This window comes from Triplophysa dalaica, chromosome 6 (genome assembly GCF_015846415.1).
Source record: "Triplophysa dalaica isolate WHDGS20190420 chromosome 6, ASM1584641v1, whole genome shotgun sequence".
NCBI lineage: Eukaryota > Metazoa > Chordata > Actinopteri > Cypriniformes > Nemacheilidae > Triplophysa > Triplophysa dalaica.
The window spans coordinates 21327484-21346635 of NC_079547.1; the positions used below are offsets into that span (position 1 = coordinate 21327484).

The following is a 19152-nucleotide window of genomic DNA, read 5'->3' on the forward strand; positions in this document are numbered from 1 at the left end:
AATATGCATTAATTGCCATTTTTCAGAAGGTAGCCTACTACTATAAATTGTAACCGTCTTCTTTGGTTATGTGTAACCCATGCGGTGCCATTGTGTGTCCTCGCACGACTTCCCAGACCTGAGAGATTACTCCAATTTTCTGAACACCTCTGACAAATTGTTGCTCTGAGGCAAAATCCAGGCCTTCACATCTTACCGGCAATAGAAACGTGGCACCTTTTACTCCAAATATATGATTTTTAGCTTTTAAAAAAATGTCTCGAAGGCCCGAGGCAGTCTGCAAAAATTATTCTCCTGATAACTCAGGTTTGAGAAGTAGCAGGCCAATTTACCACTAAAAAAAGCTTGAATTATATTACCATGTTGGATTGGCTGTCTCCTCATCTTAGTTGGCCAGATAAGTCGCCTTGATGTGAATTGTAGTCGGGCCATAATAATGTATCAGCGGTTGATCTGACAGATTTTACAGGTCTGACAGAGAGCCACAGAGCATTTCTTTGTCACGCATGGGATCCAGGGCTTGAGTTTTCTAAAACCCACAATTTAGACAAGCTGTGCAAAAATGACATTTAAAAAATGCATTGTCTCTGAGGGTGGAAATGATGGACTGATGCTTGAATGTAGGCCACTATCTTGCAGAAAAGTGAGTGTGCCTATCAAAAGCGTTGAGTCTTTATATAACAAGTGCCCTTTTCGTGACACATATGAGTACTTTCTGCCTAAATGTTACGGTAGGCTGCTGCAGAATATATGAATGGTACAGATGGCATACAGTATGTTCTTTATGTATATATACATCCACTACATACAGTGTGTTTTTTGAATTGAGTGTAATTAAACTTGCACTTGAATAAACAATGCTTGCAATGGTTTAATCTGAATTTTGGGTTACATAAAATGTTTTTTAAAGTTTATATAAGAACCCAGCATTGAGTCAGAATGTACAAACCGAACTTTTGGGTGAAATTAACCCACATATATATGACCCAAAAATTGAATAAAATAACCCAGCTTTGTGGGCTAAAACAACCCAACATACTGTAGGTTAATGTATAGCCCAACTTTTTTACTCAACGCTGGGTTAAAATAAAAAATTTTTTTAGAGTCTTTTAAACCTTATTTATTTATTTTATATTTTATTTTGAGGCAATTCTGGGTCTTATAATACCATTGTGAAAATCTTCTGATACGTGCATAGTGCGTAGTGATTGGTCGAATACTGCAAGTGTGTGATGAAAATGTTACGCCTCTTACCATATTTGGAACATCAGGTTCCAAAGCAATTGTACTGACAGGTACGCCCATGTATTACTAGCGTATACGTTTGAGCAGTCAAAGTATACCACGAACTGACGTAGATTTGTGGGGGTGTGCTTACACGAGAAGTTTCAGGCAGGTCTGGGTGAGCATTCGCTTTTAGAAAGAATGCATCTTGTTCCGACACTTGCAATTTTACATGTCTAACAATATGCACGGGCAACTTATAGCACAACAAAGATACAGAAAAACACATATTCCCGGCATACAATCCCTTTAACAATACTTTACAAAAAAAGGTGAAATGATTCTTGCGACCTACATTAGTTACTATTGTGCTATTGTCAGGACATTTTATTATCAGGACATAAATTAAGTAGTTACACTACTACAATATTAGGATGCTAAAATGTACTGCAATACATTTTGAATGAAAAAGCATATCCAATTTTTTCTAAATAGCAAGACAAGATAATAAAAAATGTACATGTATTAGTTATTTTAAATAAATATACTGATGACATGTAGGAATATCGGAATAGCTCTGAATCATATAAACATCTATTTTGAAATAATGTCTATAGAAAAAGCATTGTAATCTCAAAGTTTTGCATTTTAAAAGTGATTATTGTGTATTTTTGAATCATTACGTTCAGTCACAAAAGAACAGGATTGTTTTGCATTGGTTTGGGCAGTCTGACTGGCAAACATCTCCCAGAAACAAGGCTGCCTTCTATAAGACCCCTGTAAGTGATTAGCTAATCCGGCTCATCAGTGACTCAGTGCTAAGAGTTTGAGAGGCACAAGAATTGGTATTGTTCCTGTGATTATGATGATGTCATGGAGCTGGTGTTAAGCTGTTGATGCCATTATCGCTCGAGGTTTGTGCTGTAATTTTTATTCGGCTGTATGTTTTAAAGAGACAGTACACCCAAAAATAAAAATGTAACCAGTCGGACTTAAAATGAAGACTTTCTTATACCAAGTGCATTAATGTGGTTATGGAGCACAGAATGTCCCGTTTTCAGAAGCATTTGTTTGCAATGTGTTGTGAAAGTAAAATAGCTTGATGTTGGATGTGTGACAATAATGTAAAGTTAGAAATGCAGTTTCAGTCTAGGACATACAGAAGCATTAATTTTAGTGTTGCGTCACTGCAAATGAAAGTTACCAATCCGTTGCAGTCTTTTTAGCTGTTTCTGCGTGCAACCTGTGCATATTTTATTATTACAAACTATGTTTTTGCGGCATAACAATATACTTTCATGTAATCCTATAGTTATATTGTATTGTGTTTATCAAGATAGAAAATATATGAAAAGGCTGCCTTTTTTATTGGTATTAAAATAGTGTAGACTTATCTTGGATTTATCAACACAGACAGCATATTGAAAGCATAACCTTTTCACATGAATAATATTTCCGGTTATTAAAATCCAAACACATATTACATCAAATTGTCACCTTGGACATAAAGCCTAGCAATTGATGACTCTAAATTATCTGCTTTGACTGTTTTGTTTTAATTGATCATTATATTTACCAATAACTTGGTTTTGTAGTATAATACATTTAGTTAATAGGTTATATTCTCTGCATGTGTTCATCTATCAAGTTTGCCCTTTTTAAATAAATAAAAACATCAGGTTTAACATAAAATATAGAAATCACATTATCACAGTTCTGACAGATCTAGCTTTCCAAAGCTTTTGTTACAAATTATTATGTGAATATTAATTGTGTGTTATGTTGTCTATGTAATTTATATTGTTCTCAAGGATATTCTGTATATCCGCTCACAGATAAAAGAATGAATGTTTGTGGTACCGCTGTGTAATTATTCACACATTACTTGCGAAAATATTAAAACATGTGTAGAGATACAGACAACCGTCACAAATGAATGCAAATGTCGGTTTTCTAAAATAAATCGTCCCCATTCAAACAACACTCAGTATGCAAAATGCACTTAACTTGTGTAACTTTAGGCCACAAGTCACATGACTTTCTTGTGTCCACTGCTTTCCTTTTTTCCTTTGTTGTCACACTGTCTAATAGCATTGCAGACAAAGTCAAAGTGTGTTATACTCAAAATCCTTCACTTCCAACATCAAAGTGTTCCAGTCAAATGAATATTAGTCAAAAACAATGCACATCTATTTGAAATCTTTGTAGCTCATTGACAAAAATTGGTAACTGGTAGTACTTATAAGCTGACAGCAGGCATTGTTTTAAGATGTTTTATGTGCTACTTTTGGTTCATTATGAAGAAGCTATACGATTGTGAACATCGTAGATAACTGTGTCAAAAAAATTGTGTCGCTGATATAAGTCGAATGAAACATATTTAAAGATGAGTTTGTAAACATAAATCAGTATAATAAACGGCTGAGTCACGTTACATAAGTGTGCATGATTCAGTGTTAGTAAATTAACATATGAAAAGCTTCAGGAAGAAAGATGCACGCTGTGGTTCTCTTACATCTTTTTATTTTAACATAATAAGGTGTTTGCAAATATAACTATCAATATTAATATACTATTAATAGAAAATGTTTAAACATCTCAATCTGTTTTGAGTTTGTGGTAGCATAGCGATGTTATCACTGCTTTTGTATTTTCATGTAATCTGGTTTAAAGGAAACCTAAATGATCCAAGTCCTCATTTAACCTTGTATTGATGCCAGTACTGTATGAGCTCTGACCTCACCGTAAGTGTGAGGTTTCATTCTATGACCTCTTTGCGTTAAGCTTAATAAATGTTCATTATACTCGCTTGGTGTTTTCTGCAGATATGTGGCGGTTAGCACGGTTTCTGTAGACTTGCAGTGTATTAGTTGTGGATTTATTGTTGTCAGCTGAAGATTCTACTATGGCAAATAGTGTCCTGTGCACCAGAACTCAGCCTTGGGCATTTGTCAGCTGTCGATGTGAGATCTTGTTTGGTAGTTAAGGCACACTGACTGCAATTTCACACTTCTGGGCTACTACTCATGAATCTGGCAGTACAATTGAAATTATGATGGTGCTGTATATCTTTAGAGTTAATGAATTTTATTTTGAATTTATGGCTGTTTTTGTCCCTATAAACATACAGTATAAATAGTGCTTAGACATAAGATAAAAATTTGCCCAACACTGTAATATGTGTAATAGTGAGAAATGTGAATATGTCCTTGTAAACTTTACTAGCAAAAATCTTTCTTTTACTTTTTAAGGAAATTTGTATAGCATTTGATGGCATTCTTTTGATTCATTTAAGTATCAACTTAGTCTAAAATGAAGGGAAATAAACAAGAAACATTTGAGACAACTGTTTGAATACATTAAGAGTGAATAATGAAAAATCTAAATTAATAAAGATTGTATAAGTGAAACTATCTGGATTTGGTTAAATGATGGGAAATGTTTAAACTCATATCGAAACAAATATTGACTTGGAAAATCTGAGCTCATGTTTGTGACGTCTTCAGAAACAAAAACAAAATTGTCAGGAGAAACATCTGAGCCTCAAGCAAAATATTCCATTTGCTCTCCATTTAGTCTCATTTATGTATAAGAGAAATATCTGAGACATAAAAGAGATCTCATCAGTTTTTTTCTGTACCTCTTCTTTCGTGAATTCATTTTGGTATGTTAAATCCAATACTTGGGGAAGTATAGTTGAGTTTTAAGAGAAGAGAGAGTGGTTTGAGGGGATGACAGTACAGTATAGAGGAGAGCAAAAAAAGCTCAAACCTTCACCAGCAAATCCTATTTTACTCCCCACATTGTAGGGAGATTGGCAAAGACAGAGTGCCTGAGCCATGAAGGTTACATTCAACACCGAGCTCAGCTTCAGAAAGAGGCAGTGGAAAGACTTTTGTGCGGCTTTGCCGTAAGAAGACGTTTTAAGCCTCTCTCTTTATTTCACCCGTTGCCTGCAGCCCCGTGGAGCGGCTGTTAGTTTTATGTCCATATATTCCCCCGCCCATCTTGAGTGCTTGTCATTGATGCACCAATGCATGCCTGAGCTTTAGCACCCTGGGCTTCTTTCTCATTTAGAGAAAGGGATTTTCTGGCCCAAAAAAGCATGAATGATGGAGGCATGTCACTTTAGCAGCATATACGACACAAAAAAGAAAATAAACTAATTTTTGCTTTTTGAACACTCATACAAAGTGCATTGATTAAAAGTGTGATGTGTTCAGAAAGTAAAACTGGATGTTCGTGAGAGAGTAGATAACAGTTAGTGAAAAATGTCTATACAATAACAAGTCGGTTTTGGAAATTAAAGGAAAGCGTGGCAGTTTGTAAAGCTCGCGATGGTTACGTTGCATTAGCAATATTTATCTTCCATTACCGAATGACACTGCTGTGACTCTCTCACCTCGGTTTGTGACTCATTCAAATATAATCTAAAGATTCGTTTGAACTTGGCAGACGGTCACAAGACCTGTCAGAGCCAATGGCATCTGACATCATTAATAACTTATTGTGTTTAAATAAGATTTTCATGGAATGACGACTTAAATGTCAGTGTTTGCGTTAAGCTATGATATGGCATAATGCAAGTAGAACACCTGGCTTATAGGGGATGGATGTTTGTCATTCCCAGATACATAATCATACAGATTTGGATTGGAGTACGTAAATCATCCCAATTTTCATTTCAACCCTAATAGCTACTTCAGCCCCGGGTAAAATACGGTGCTCCAGTAGAATTTGGTGTTGGATACAGAATGAAAATAATTCCACTTGTTCCATCAGTATGTGAACAAACAATAGGAAGTAAAACAACTCACATTGTAACAGTGCCACATTTGATCAACACGTGATCTGAAATACAGCATTAACCCCGTCAGCCGCTAGATAAATAGTGTCACCTGTTCCTGTGGTTCATCTACTTACCCTGTCAGTCATGTTTCAGTATCATCTCTAAATGAAACCCGCATCTGCATGCCTTGATTACTAAACCCGGATCTCATTTAAACACTGTTTTTGTCTCCTGACCCCTGGAAAACAAAGGAACAGCTCTCATTTAGAGGATTTCTGTGTAAATGTGTCATTGGATCCTTTACATTCTCATTTCCAATCAATCACAATGTTAACCTGAACCTGACAGCTGCATACTAACAGAAGCTTCCAAAATAGCATGCGCACAAGAAATTGTCACAGAGCCGATGGGCAAATTGCATATTTCGATGAATGATAAGATGTAGTGTTAAATTAGCACTCACAGTGTATATCCTGTATAATCCACACTCACAAAATGGTTTAACTCTGGTGATTTCCCCTGCCTGTTAAAACATCTTAGTATATGGTACAATAAAATGTATAGTAAATGAATATATAAAAAGTAATATTATTTGAGAGTGTGGTTTTTATACACTGTGGGTGTTAATTTGATCATTTTTTCGCACTAGTGATTTTATTGTGCAGTCATAGTATGCTATTCGTAAACGTTTTTATTTCAAGCAGACCCTGGTCAAAAGGTAAAACTTACATATGGCAGAATGCGTTTTAGAGAATTACAGTGCATTCAAGATATGCATTTTATCAGGATGTTTGTTCGGAATCAAACCCGTGACCTTTACCTTGTTAGGGTTCAGTTTCATGGTTTCTTTATAAAAGTGTGTTTCACAGGTAAAGAGAGCTGGTATCAGAGAGCAGATTAAGGTGGAGCGGGCGGGTGGTGGAATGACTGGAGATTGCACTGATTGAAATAGAGATAAGATATTAGACATGATCTGCGTCGACAAATCCTTAGCTTAACTTGTTGACGTTACATTTCAGGAAATAAAATGGATTCAATCTCAACAACCCTTGTGATTTCGATCTGGAAAGCTCTTTGAAAATTACGCCTCAGGGCTACACCGGAAATTCGCAGGAAGGAGTTTGCATATTTTTTTTTTGGCCGCTAATGAATTAATAAACCACAAACTGCTCGTCACGCGTTTTTATTTCTGCGTTTGCTCCTTGTAGAGCAGAGCTTGGCCTTCTCAAGGCAACTCTTGACACGTCTTCCCTTACGATTGCTTTCTCACTGTTCGCTCTATAAGATGCTGCATAGATCACACTACTGCGCCCTGTTTACATCCGTCTTTTTAGAACCGAACACCCCACAATTCACCCCCAAGACAGCCAGGCTGAACCTGGAATTTGGGAATGGACACAGAACAGGGGATTCCATGTACATCTCAAAACTAGATTGAGTTCTCTACATATATTTGCAGGTTATGGCTACTGAGATTTCATATTTGTTTGTTTGTCTTAGCCAAAATTAGGAACTGGTGTGTTTACGAATGTTATATTTAAACCTACATTTTAAGGAAAAAATATAAAAGATTATATTTTACACAAACTATCATATCAATTGCATTGTTACATGTGCTTAGTTGTCACAAGAAATGCAAAGCTTCTTAAAGATCTTTACATGGGGACTCATAAATGTCTTTAAAAAAAGCTTTGTTTTATTTTTGTAACATATAATTTCTTATTTTTACTATATGACAGTTTAAATTTTTATTTTAAATGTCATATAGAAATAAACCTGTAGAAATATTTTACCTCTAAAAATAGTTTTGGTGCCCTGAATTTAACATTACACAGAATATAAATTAGTCACATTGAGGTTTGTTTCTCTATCTTTCAGCCGGTTTAAAAAAAAACTGCTTGGGGATTTCAGGACTTCATTGATATCCAACTCTTTTTCAGCTACATTTGTGCTTTGGCTTTCACAAAGCCTGGAAACATGGAGACTTATTCCTTTCCTAGACACAATGTGTGCTATTGAGTGTAGGACTGATTCACAGTAACTCTCTTGGGACTTTCACTGAAAAGCAAAACAGAACCTGGTTTAGACACAACTCTTCCCCTCTTCCCCCCTCTTCATTCCCACTACAAACATCTCTCAGCCTCTGTTGTTGTTTGCCTCTCTGGTTCTGCGGGATGAAACTTTGCTCTGCGGTTAGGACTATTGAATCATGGTTCATAATAACTAATACCGTGATGACGGCAGACACAATGATTTATTCTACAATCAAGCACCAAGTTTTAATTTGAATTACTTCATTTAAATGAGGGGAATTTAAATAAATGTCTAAAAATGGATACTAAAGGCATCTTCGCGTCTTACGTGTTCTTAACATGCCACGTGAAAAATTATGAATGATGTGCATGCGGTTTGTAGAAAAATGATAGAGTATGCTTGTTTGGAATTTTTCATCACAATTTAATGATTTGCCACTGTAGCAACTGTTTTGCTGTTGTCCTAATTTTTGGACAGCTTTTTCAAAAGTATGTGTTGGAAATAAGACACATTGCAGGAGTAAAATAGATAATGTTTAATTTTCATTTTCAAATTTACATTCCTGTTTTTGTCATGAAATAGCCGACATTCAATTTAAATTAATAGCTTTTACGTATATCATATAAGCAATTAACTGTCTTCACACTTTTTTGACCCTTGAATCAAAATGTCATTCAAAAATCTTTGGACAAAACAATAAAATTTTAAAAAAGTTGAAAAGTAACTGAAAATGTAAAAGAGGCTATAATAAATGATGACGAAATGACAAAAGATTTGTGTCCTTCATAAAATAAAAAGTTGTAAAAGTTAGTGTTTATTAAAATCATCCACATAAATATTATATATTTTTAAATATGAATAAACCTACATATCGTCGCTGTCCTTTCAAAACCAAGGATACCCAATGTTTTCAAAAAATTTGAAAAAACACTTTTATCATTTTTATGATAAAATACCATGTTGTCAAAGTTGACAAGCTAGATTGCTTTTTTCAAGTGTCTGTTTGATCTTCACCTGGTGTATACACTTTTCTTGTTAAATTCAATCACAAAAGTGTGAAAGATCAAATGTATCACCCGCCTCTGCTTGTGATTATATTATACAAAATCCAATTTAAACCATGGAGAATATATCAATATTTTATTAACTTTGTGTACAAATTTTTTGAAAATAGATGATATACTGTGAATGCTGTTCATTGACAATTCAGCAACACAAATACAGTATATCCGGATTTATGACTAATGCAGTTTCGCAATGAATTTGTGATTTACACTTATTGGGAAAATTGTAGTATTATTGTTGCTAGGTGGTGAAGATTAACACTGTTTTTGAACAATACATAGCGAACATAAATGCTTGTTATCAAAAGCACGTCAGACTTGCTATGGGGGGTTGTAAATAAATGCTATTAAACTAAAACATGTTAGTCTCACTATCGTGGGTTAGTTGGTTATCTTAACAGTAAAAGTGGTAGGCTCACCAAAAAGTAATAAAGTAATATTTAATGTAATCTGTTTTATGTAATCTAAAACTGTACTCTGATGTAATGTAATGTAATTCAATTACAAGTACTTCATATTTGTTATGTAATAAGTTATCCAGATCACAAATAATCAGTTACTATCAAGCTCTGGTGAAAAACATAAAGTATGACTAACATAAATGATTTATGGATAAAAAAATGAATCACCTAATATGGAGATATGAGGTTTCAATAGGACAGCAGCAATATTCAAATAAACATATTCATTTTCCCTCTTCTGACAATCCCTGAGATTTTTCTACATACACACTAAGTCTACGTAATGAAGCGTCACTGTGTAACAGTACTTTTCTGCATGTTGACTTGAACTAAGCACCTCCTTTTTGTGTTCCTTGCAGAGTGAGGATCAGGAAACCATAGAGAGGACTCCCTGCATTCCTGATTGGATGCGAGTTGACTTTGACCGAACCAAACTGAAGATGAAGTTGCTATGGAAACTGCTGCTGCTGCAGTCATTCATGGGGTGCCTCGCAGGTAAAAGTATCTTATTAAGAACTTTTGATGCGTCTGGCAGCTGCTTTTTGTGAAGTCTGGCCCCATATTCTTTTGTATTTAGGGCAGGGGGCGGTATTTAAAGATGAGTTAACACACGCATGGTTTGCCAATCTCATATTAATCTTAAGTATCTACCTATAAAGTAGTAATGCATACTTCATATCTTATTTGATATTTTCATATAGTATTTAGTTTAGTAGTCAAATTTGTAAAAGAAAGATACAGCTGTACCATTATTTCCGGAAATAGATGAGCTCCTGGAGGCGTGCAGGGGGGTGGGCACACAATACTACAGCACACAATACATCATCGCATTCTCAATTCATAACTTTTGATTCACTATAAGTTTGTGTTGTTTACATTATGCACGTACATGCCAATTACCAACAAAACACAGACATATGACTTAGTTTGACTTAGCTTGTGAGGTTCATGTCCGGCATCTTTTAGCGCTTGGACTACGCCACCTATCAGCGCTTGGACTGCGCCAACTATCAGTTTCAAACAATCTCCAAATCCAGCGTAAGGTCCACCATTTAAATAACATTCATCACTGAAATGCAGTGAGCACACAAACAAAACTTCCGTCAGCCAAGTGAAGCAGCATTGATGGGCGTCCACTTTCTCACCCTGGCTGGTTGACGCGTGGGCGTGCTCTTTCTCTCACACTTGGGTGTGGATGTGCTCTTTCACCTCGCTGGATGGCGCGTGAGCATGCTTTTCGGGGAGTTGTCCAATAAGGGACTAAGCACCCCTGTTAGGAAACAGGAATCCATGTTCGAAGAAAACTTTATGAAACCTGTTCGAACCCTGGAGGAGTGAATCGAGCACCTAAATACTACGTCATGCGTTCAACTCGTTTTTTGACAAGTTGACAATGTTAAGTTTGAGAAGCCAGCACGTTTGACAGTGTAAAGAAGTCAGAATGCATGTAATATAGCATGTTACCTCTGCTTTAATATCTGATAGAGAAACCAACTCGAATACGTTTGAAACTGGCAAATAGTAATCATTACTGAAACACTAAATTATGTTACAAATAATAGGACTGTAAACTTTCAAGAGAGAATTGTAAGTAAAGAGATTGAACAGGAAGGGCTGTCTGCTGTTTGCCTCATAGTTTTGAATGTAAATGAGGTGATTGACTGGTAGGATAGGATACTAAGATGAAAAATATTAATTTGAATGTATTTATAGCTAAGAATGTGAGATTTAATCAAGCGGAGGTAGAAAACTGAATCTTTATTCTTTGGCAGATGGATGTATTTTATACCAATCTGAAATTAAATTCATGGGAACACTTTTGACCCAAAGGTGCTCCAGATAGCATATTTCAAAATGACTTGTCACAAAAAGCCAATAACGTTTTTACTTTGTGTAATACAGCATGATGGGAAGTTTTAAGTCTATGTTACAGTTTGTTGACTTCGTCTTGCATCTCGCCATTCCAATAAATTCGATTAGATCCTCAAATTGATCAAATTGATGTATATGTGTATTTTAGGTGATTTAAGTAATGCACAGAATATTGTGAATAGCTCAACTTGTAAAGCCCCTGCTGATGACTTTCTAGTCATTTCTGCCCAGTTGTGAACCTATAAAGTTTATTCCGTGCGACTATATTCAATCCACGATCCTTCCCTCTCCGTATCTTAAAAGAGAAAATTAGGGCTCCAGGGAAGTAAAACTTGCCCCCCACCATCATCTCTCTCTGAAGTCACTGTCATTAATTAATGTAAAACGAGGGGGATTGGTGATATGAATTCATTCAAAGCTATCTTAAATTCATTTCATTTTTCATTAAGGAACAATTAAGGTGTCTATTATCTTTATTAGTCTGGTTTTACCTGAGGGATCTTTCACATCTATCATAATCTGATTATGAGGTTTCATTTCTCATATTTAAAACACTGCCTCATTGATATTAACACAATTTACCTTCTCTGAAGTATTTCATTAACTAGTACTTTATAAGGTTACATCTTTCTCATTATTTCCTTAATATTCAAGAAATATCATTCGATGTGTGATTGAATTCCTTTCAAGATCACGGTGCAAACTTCCTGGCAGTATTCTGGAAAAGTTTGTGTGTTTAAACTCACATTTACTTCTGTCTGTAGTTGGACTCACATCAGTCGAGAGCTAGTCGGTTCCAGTGAGTTTTTATAGTAGACTTTAAATATATAACGGTCGTTTGAATCAATTATAATAATTTGTAGTTGGTTTGACCCACACACTGCAAAAAATGAATTCCTTATTTATCATTTTTGTCTTGTTTTTTTTAGTACAAATGTCTAAAAATTCTTTAAAAAGGACATTTTCTTGACAAAGAATAATACTTTTTTTTTTTTACAGTGCATACAGTGATATTCTGTCCAATATTGTATCCAGTTAATATTAAGAGAAATCACACAACTGTTGCAAGTTTACATTTATGCATTCGTTTTGATGGAGTTTTGAGTGCAACTGTCAGCTGTTAATAAGTAAACACACGATGTCCCCACTTTATATATCCATTAGCCACTAGATTTGATTTGATTTATAGATCTCTGACTCCTTTTAAATTGCTTTTATTTAATTTATGTATTGGCTAAACGTATTAGCCCCAGTATTTCTCTATGACAGTGCTTGTTTTGCCACGTTAGAATATCTGGCCACCTTCCCATTGGTCAGTTTATTTATGATTTAAAAAACAATCAATACATGAATGCTTTTTGTTTCTTTTGGATTTAAATATCCGCATGGGCCATTCAAATGGAAAAGAAAAGCAATCCTTACGTGACCTTTCCTGGGCGTGTAGTATGCCAGTTCGCCAACATCTTTTTTTTAAGTACAAAACAGATGTTTATCACCAGAGACTTAATTGTGAGTGTTCTCTCAGTTGAGCTTAAATGCCTCATTGTGTTGCTAATAAATCTCCATGGGGATGCCATGTTCTGTATGCGTATGCATGGCGACATTACTAATGCATTTGCATTACATTTACATTCGTTGATTTGGCAGACACGTTTACCCAAAGTGACGTACAGCACTTCAATCTATAAATGTTTTATTATGTGTATCATTTCATAAACCCATGACCTTTGCATCGCTAACGCAATATGCCTAGCAATTTAACTCAAGAATGTTTCAGTAAAAATTCTTTGAACTGCAGCCACCTGTAACGTTTGTCACGGCTCGCCTGTACGCAACAATCAAACTTCCTTGGAGTTTCCTTTTAATCTGTTCAGTTGCATTATGCTACCACTAACACATGCTATGCCTCCCTGTATTGGATCGGAAAAGCCTATGTGTTCGTGGCTCTCTTGCACTGAGGGATCTTTGTTCTTCTCTTGTATTTTCAGTTAGCAGTGGGTGGAACTGGTAAGATTGTACTCCTTTTTATCGCGGAACTGACAGCAAAGGTCGCGCAACCTTCCGAACGGCACAGACGAGGAAGGTTTGCCCCTGAAAAGACGAAACTTGGCAGGGCGACTGCTCAGAATGCTGAGAGGGGTCCGCAATGATCTTCGTCCCCTGCTAGGCGTCTTTCTTTGTTCTCTCACAGCAGCGCTAGTGACAGGGCGAGCTGTCTGCGACTCGCGCACACACATCACTCCACCCCGATCGCCCACCCAGTTAGCATGTGATTACCTTAGCGTCACACGCACTTCACCAGAACACAAGCTGCATTCTAATTTCCATTCTGCTTTTCTTGTTCTGGTGCACTGGGTGCCTGACTGTTTGTTTGATATTTTAGTTTCCAGGCCTGTCAGTTTGGCACATTCATTTAGCTAGATTAATTATAAGAAAGAATTATGCAATTAAAAACATTAACACAATTAATGATGCCCTCTGACCTGTAGTCTGCACAAACCCAGCTGACGCACAGAAGCAAATACATTAGTCTGCATATGAAGAGTTTATTTGCAAACGCAGAAAATTCTGTTTTAAAAAATTGTTAAAACTCATGTTTTCATTATGTTATCATGCTTTTATTCTAGTGGTAAGCTGTTTTTTTGTTATATTTGCTTTGTAAAAAACAAATTCTTTTCAGTTTGATTGATATTTCTTGGAATGCACAATAAAAAGCATGATTTAAAAAAAAAAAAAGTTATCTTTTCATATACACATTACATTTATATGTACAGTTATGCATTTGGCAGCCACTTTTATCCAATGGAGCCTAAAGTGCATCAGAAAGTAAATATTTACTGTGTTTTCTTGGATCGAAGATATATTTTGTCTTTATGTATTATTGTATTTTGTCTTTTAAATCATCATCTGAGGCTTTTCTTTAAAAATATTGATATGCAGTTATTTGTGATTTAACTGCTTCTATAAGTGGCATGTCGCGTTATTGATTCTATTGCCATTTTTTATTGATGGACATGTTCTGTAATCATACGTCTATTAAGCAATCCAAATATTGTGGACTTTGTCTGTCAAGCAGTCGCATTGTAGCTTCCACCGAGGTAAATCATAACAGAAACTGATGCAATGAAAGGAAATTGGAGAAAGCGTGTACCACAACATGATGTGCCTTGAACATCTCAACAGGTTAGTTGAACTTCTGTCCCGAGATGTTCGGTTCTCATCCTCAGTGACCTCTATGGTGCTTTCTTGTAGTTCAGTGGTAAGAGTATTGCGTTAACAATGCAAGGTTGTGGGTTTCGATCCCAAGGGATTGCACATACCTATGTAAAATGTATAGGTTAATGCAATGGAAGTCTCTTTTGATAAAAGTATCTGCCAAATGCATAAATATATAAATTAATATAAGCTTGTGTGAGGAACTTATCAGTATACAAACACTAGACATTTTCCCCCGACTGAGATGTTTAATTTGCCCACCTTTGCCCAAATTTTTTCCTTTTGTGAATATTTTGTGATATTCTGCATAGATCTGGTTCCTCAAAGTTCTTCGAAGTGTGAGTCAAGGTCCTCTGAAATATAATTACTGTCCAAGTTTGAAGAAGCGACTTTAGTACAAAATTTAAAATCACTACTACTTAAAGGAACAGTCACATCAAAAATGATATTTCTATCTATCCTTGTCCTCATGTCCATATAGCTGTCTTGCTTCAATGAATTCTTTCTTCTATTTTGAATCGAGATATTAATCTACACTTTTATTTCAACAAAACAGAGTGAAACTTTAGCTGCTAAGCTTTCGAAATGAAAAATATTGTAATTATTAGAAGTAGTCTATGATATTCTAGCTCTGTGTGAGAGAAGATGTCTGATATTTCACGCAATTTCACGGTTTGAGAATGAAATGAAGTTGAATAAATGATGACAGAATTCCCATTGCTTGGTAAACTTGAAACCCAAAGGATAAGGAGATGTTTCTCCGCTGTTGTTTCTCATTTAGGGGCAGGTCACTCTGATATAGCAATCAACCGAGACGCAGCCTTCATCCGACGCTTTTATTTTGCTGTCTGGTTTGTGAACACCTCTCACAGGTGAAAAGACAGACAACGGGGCCCAGAAACCCGTCATTTGGTGACCAAGTTATTCATGGCTTGTAAAGGCGATGCCCAGTGGGGTTTCTGTAAACAGCATTTTTCGCAAAACAATTTCTGCCTTCCGCGAGGTGTTATGTTCTAAAAAGCACTGTCTGTCCGACCTACCGCTGGCACAGCACATACAAATGCTAATAGAACACAAAATTACTTGCTTTCACGACTCTCCATATTGAAAAACTATGCAATCAGATTGTGTGATTCCCCCCTCCAAAGCTTTTCGCATACCGTGAGGTAGTAGAGCACACATATATCCAGATTGTTTGACTTTCCGCTTGCAATAAAAGATGCAGACGTTGAGCTCTTCATCATATGTTATCACATTTCACAGCACATATTTCACACGCCTCTCTCCTTATGAATATGAATTGGTAATGTGAAACGTAATTGTTTTTGCGTGCGTGTAGGTGGTTTTGCCTGTGTATGTACGTCTGCGAGCACGCGCTTCCACGGACGATCGTCGTGATTGGTGAGGATTTAAAGCACATCCGTCGCTCTCAACGTAAATCTTGTGTTTATGATGATAGACAATGGCCACAAGAATAGACCTGAAGAAAATTTGTGACAAATGTTAGATTTACGGTTCTGATCTCAGCCGCTTTTCTAAGCAGAAGTAAATTGGACACATAAGACTTTTTATTTCAGATTTGGAGCACATTTAAATGCAGTGTGATGGCAGTCTTTGAGTCATTTGTGAATCACATTTGATAAATTCTTATCTGATGCGTCGCATGGAAATTGGAATGATGAAACTCTGAGTAACCGCTGAACCAACATCAGTGGCTTTTGTTCTAGTGACACTCGAGAATTTTATGCATTGGATTAGATTGCACACATCCAAATTAGCGGATTAGGTCCACATGGCATAAGCGCTATTGATCTCCAGGAACTGAGATCCATGGGAACGGATAAATCCTGTGTCTATTTGATGTGAGAGTAATTTGAGGTGCTGTGTCTTTCTCATGTGGACCTGAAGGTGTAGTGTTTGGTTAGAGGTCTGGGCTTCTTGCATGTAAGGGATTAAACTTCACATGCGATTTGGTGGCATGGTGATTATAGATGGTTATCTGTTTTGTCTTGCAATTTGTTCTTTATGTGAGTTAGTTTTGAAGTAATTTAGAATACTTTGTTATACGGACAAAAATAAGATTTTAAAATGACATTTAATCAGCATTTCTAGATGTACTGTGGCCATTCCAGTCCAGTTTCTGTTGAATTTCAACTAAATCAAACCTCAAACCTAACATAAAGTTATCCAAAAGCAATGTAAAAGACTGACGGCATGACAAGACACATAAAAACTGTGACAAAAAACCAGGCTAACACAAAAAAATAATAACTTTTCCTAAACACAAATATTGTACAAATGTTACTGTTGAAATTGTTTTAAAGTGAATATGAACTTGTTTTCTTTTCAGTATTTGAGGTCTGAAAAGATACAGAGCATCTTTTCAGTTGTTTTGACCTGTTCAAGTCTTCATTTTCTGCAAATAAATGCAAATAGAAATATTTTTATTTGAAATTTGGGAGAAATATTTTTATTGGTTCACAAAATGAAACAAAACTGATAATTTTACCTAAACACATATCTGTAAATGGTAAATTCATAAAAACTGAAAATAATTTTGAAATGGTCTCTTAATTATTTTATTATTTTCATCTCCTATTATGTAGCGGCTTGAGACACAGTTATTTAACAGAAACTGCATCAATACCCTCGTTTAATTTCAAAATTCATACCCTGTCTACAGTACTTGCTGACAATGAAATGTGCAATAAATGCTACATTTAGCAGTAAATTGTGACTGCCGTCATTCTGGCATCTCCAGGGCATTTATGATTCAGCAGTTATGGATAGGATCAGCTCGGATCTTGTGTTAGATGGTCCACACCGAAGCGTAAATAGCTGCTGGGTTTGCCTTAGTTGCATCTCATAAATATACATAAGAGTTTTGTTTTAGACCTTTATCAACTAAACATATAACTAGACTCATTTATTTTTTGTCTAAGGTTGTAAACTGATGTGCTATAATTTGTTCTAGCCAGAGCTGTGGCTAGTTTTTTTATTGTAGTGTCATCAGTTTTTGATGAAACATCATGACGAGAAAGTGAAGTGTGATTGGTTGTTTTACACTCTTAAAGATTAGATATCATGTCATGCATTCTGATTTATTGAAACTATAAAACGTGCTGGCTTCTCATACTTAACATGGTCAACTTGTTAAAAAACGAGTTGGACGTATGACTTAGTATTTCTGTTCTTGAAACTCTCCCCCAGCACTCCAACTTGTTTTGGAAACTTTTTTTAAATTCAAAAATTTGATTAATTCCAGAATTAAAAAAACTTTCAGAATTATTCCTTTAATTGGCCATTCTCCCTGAAAACCACAGCAAGACAAAAAGAAAGAGCGCACACACGGATCTACCGATGAGCGAGACCCGCTTGCCATCAAGGTTATCTGCGCTGCGTCAAGATGGGCTGCGCTGTGCTGCAGCTCGTTACTCTTGCGATAGTGAAATATAGGTGTGTCTCTTTATTCACTGCAGCTCAGTAATGGATGTTATATAAACGGTTGATATAACGCTGGACTTGGAGTTCGTTTGAAACTGATAGATGGCGCGGTCCCAGTGCTCAAAGATGCTGGACATGAACTGCAAGTCAAACTAAGTCATAGGTCTGTGTTTTGTTGGCAATCGGCATGTACGTGCCTAATGTAAAATACACGAAGGGATTAATGCGATGATGTGTTGCTTGCTCATACTGTAGTTCCCTCCCCCTCTCCCCACTAGTCCCAACTCTGTTTTTCCGGAAAAAATCGTACAGTCTCTTTTCTACATTTGATCAGACGAAATACTCTTTGAAGATACGACATATGCAATACTACTGTTTAGGCACTCAAGATTAATATGAGATTGGCAGAAACTGCCTGTGATGCAGATTCTTTAAAAAAAGTGCTTCAAAAGGTTCTTCGATGCTGTAGAAGAACATTTTGGTTCCTTAAATAACCTTTAAAATCTGAAGATTATAGATTATAAAAAAGTAAGAAAGAAATGGTTCTTTAAAGAACCTTTGAGTGAATGGTTCTTCTATGGCATCGCTGTGAACAACCTCTCACACACCTTGATTTTAAAATTATAGAGGTCATTCAATAATGCCTTGTGTTTGTATTTGGATAGATATTTTTGACTGGATACATTTTCGTCGATCTTCGGAGAATAAATAATAAATAAGACCATTTTGTGATACATATTGTAGTCGGTGCACATATAATGCACAACACAATTTTCTGTGTAAATCAATTTCTATTTGTTTACATTACAGTGCACATGTATGGTGTCGTATACAACAATATTTAACTATAATGACCTTGGTGAGCTCTGTGAAATGGATGAGAGAGAAAACACAGGGGAGAAACAAATAGGGACGGTGGGAAAGCGAGAGAAAACAAGAGGTTGAGCGAAATCAAAGGTGTCACCGTGGCATGAGGATTCTATGCAAATAATTCCCAACATTTGGCCCCATGCAAATCCCTTGTCACCCCTGAAACAAATTGAACTCA

General features: G+C 36.0%; 1 protein-coding gene across 3 annotated transcripts in view; it reads left to right on the forward strand.

The window, feature by feature from the left end:
- The window catches only part of cntn4 (contactin 4), a 123327-nt gene that overhangs the window by 6570 nt on the left and 97605 nt on the right, over positions 1-19152 (forward strand). For all 3 annotated transcript variants that reach the window (XM_056751603.1, XM_056751604.1, XM_056751605.1), the window contains exon 2: positions 9932-10067. In XM_056751603.1, coding sequence (XP_056607581.1) covers positions 9980-10067 — 88 coding nt within the window. In that variant the 5' untranslated portion in view covers positions 9932-9979. The remainder of the gene's footprint in view (positions 1-9931; positions 10068-19152) is intronic.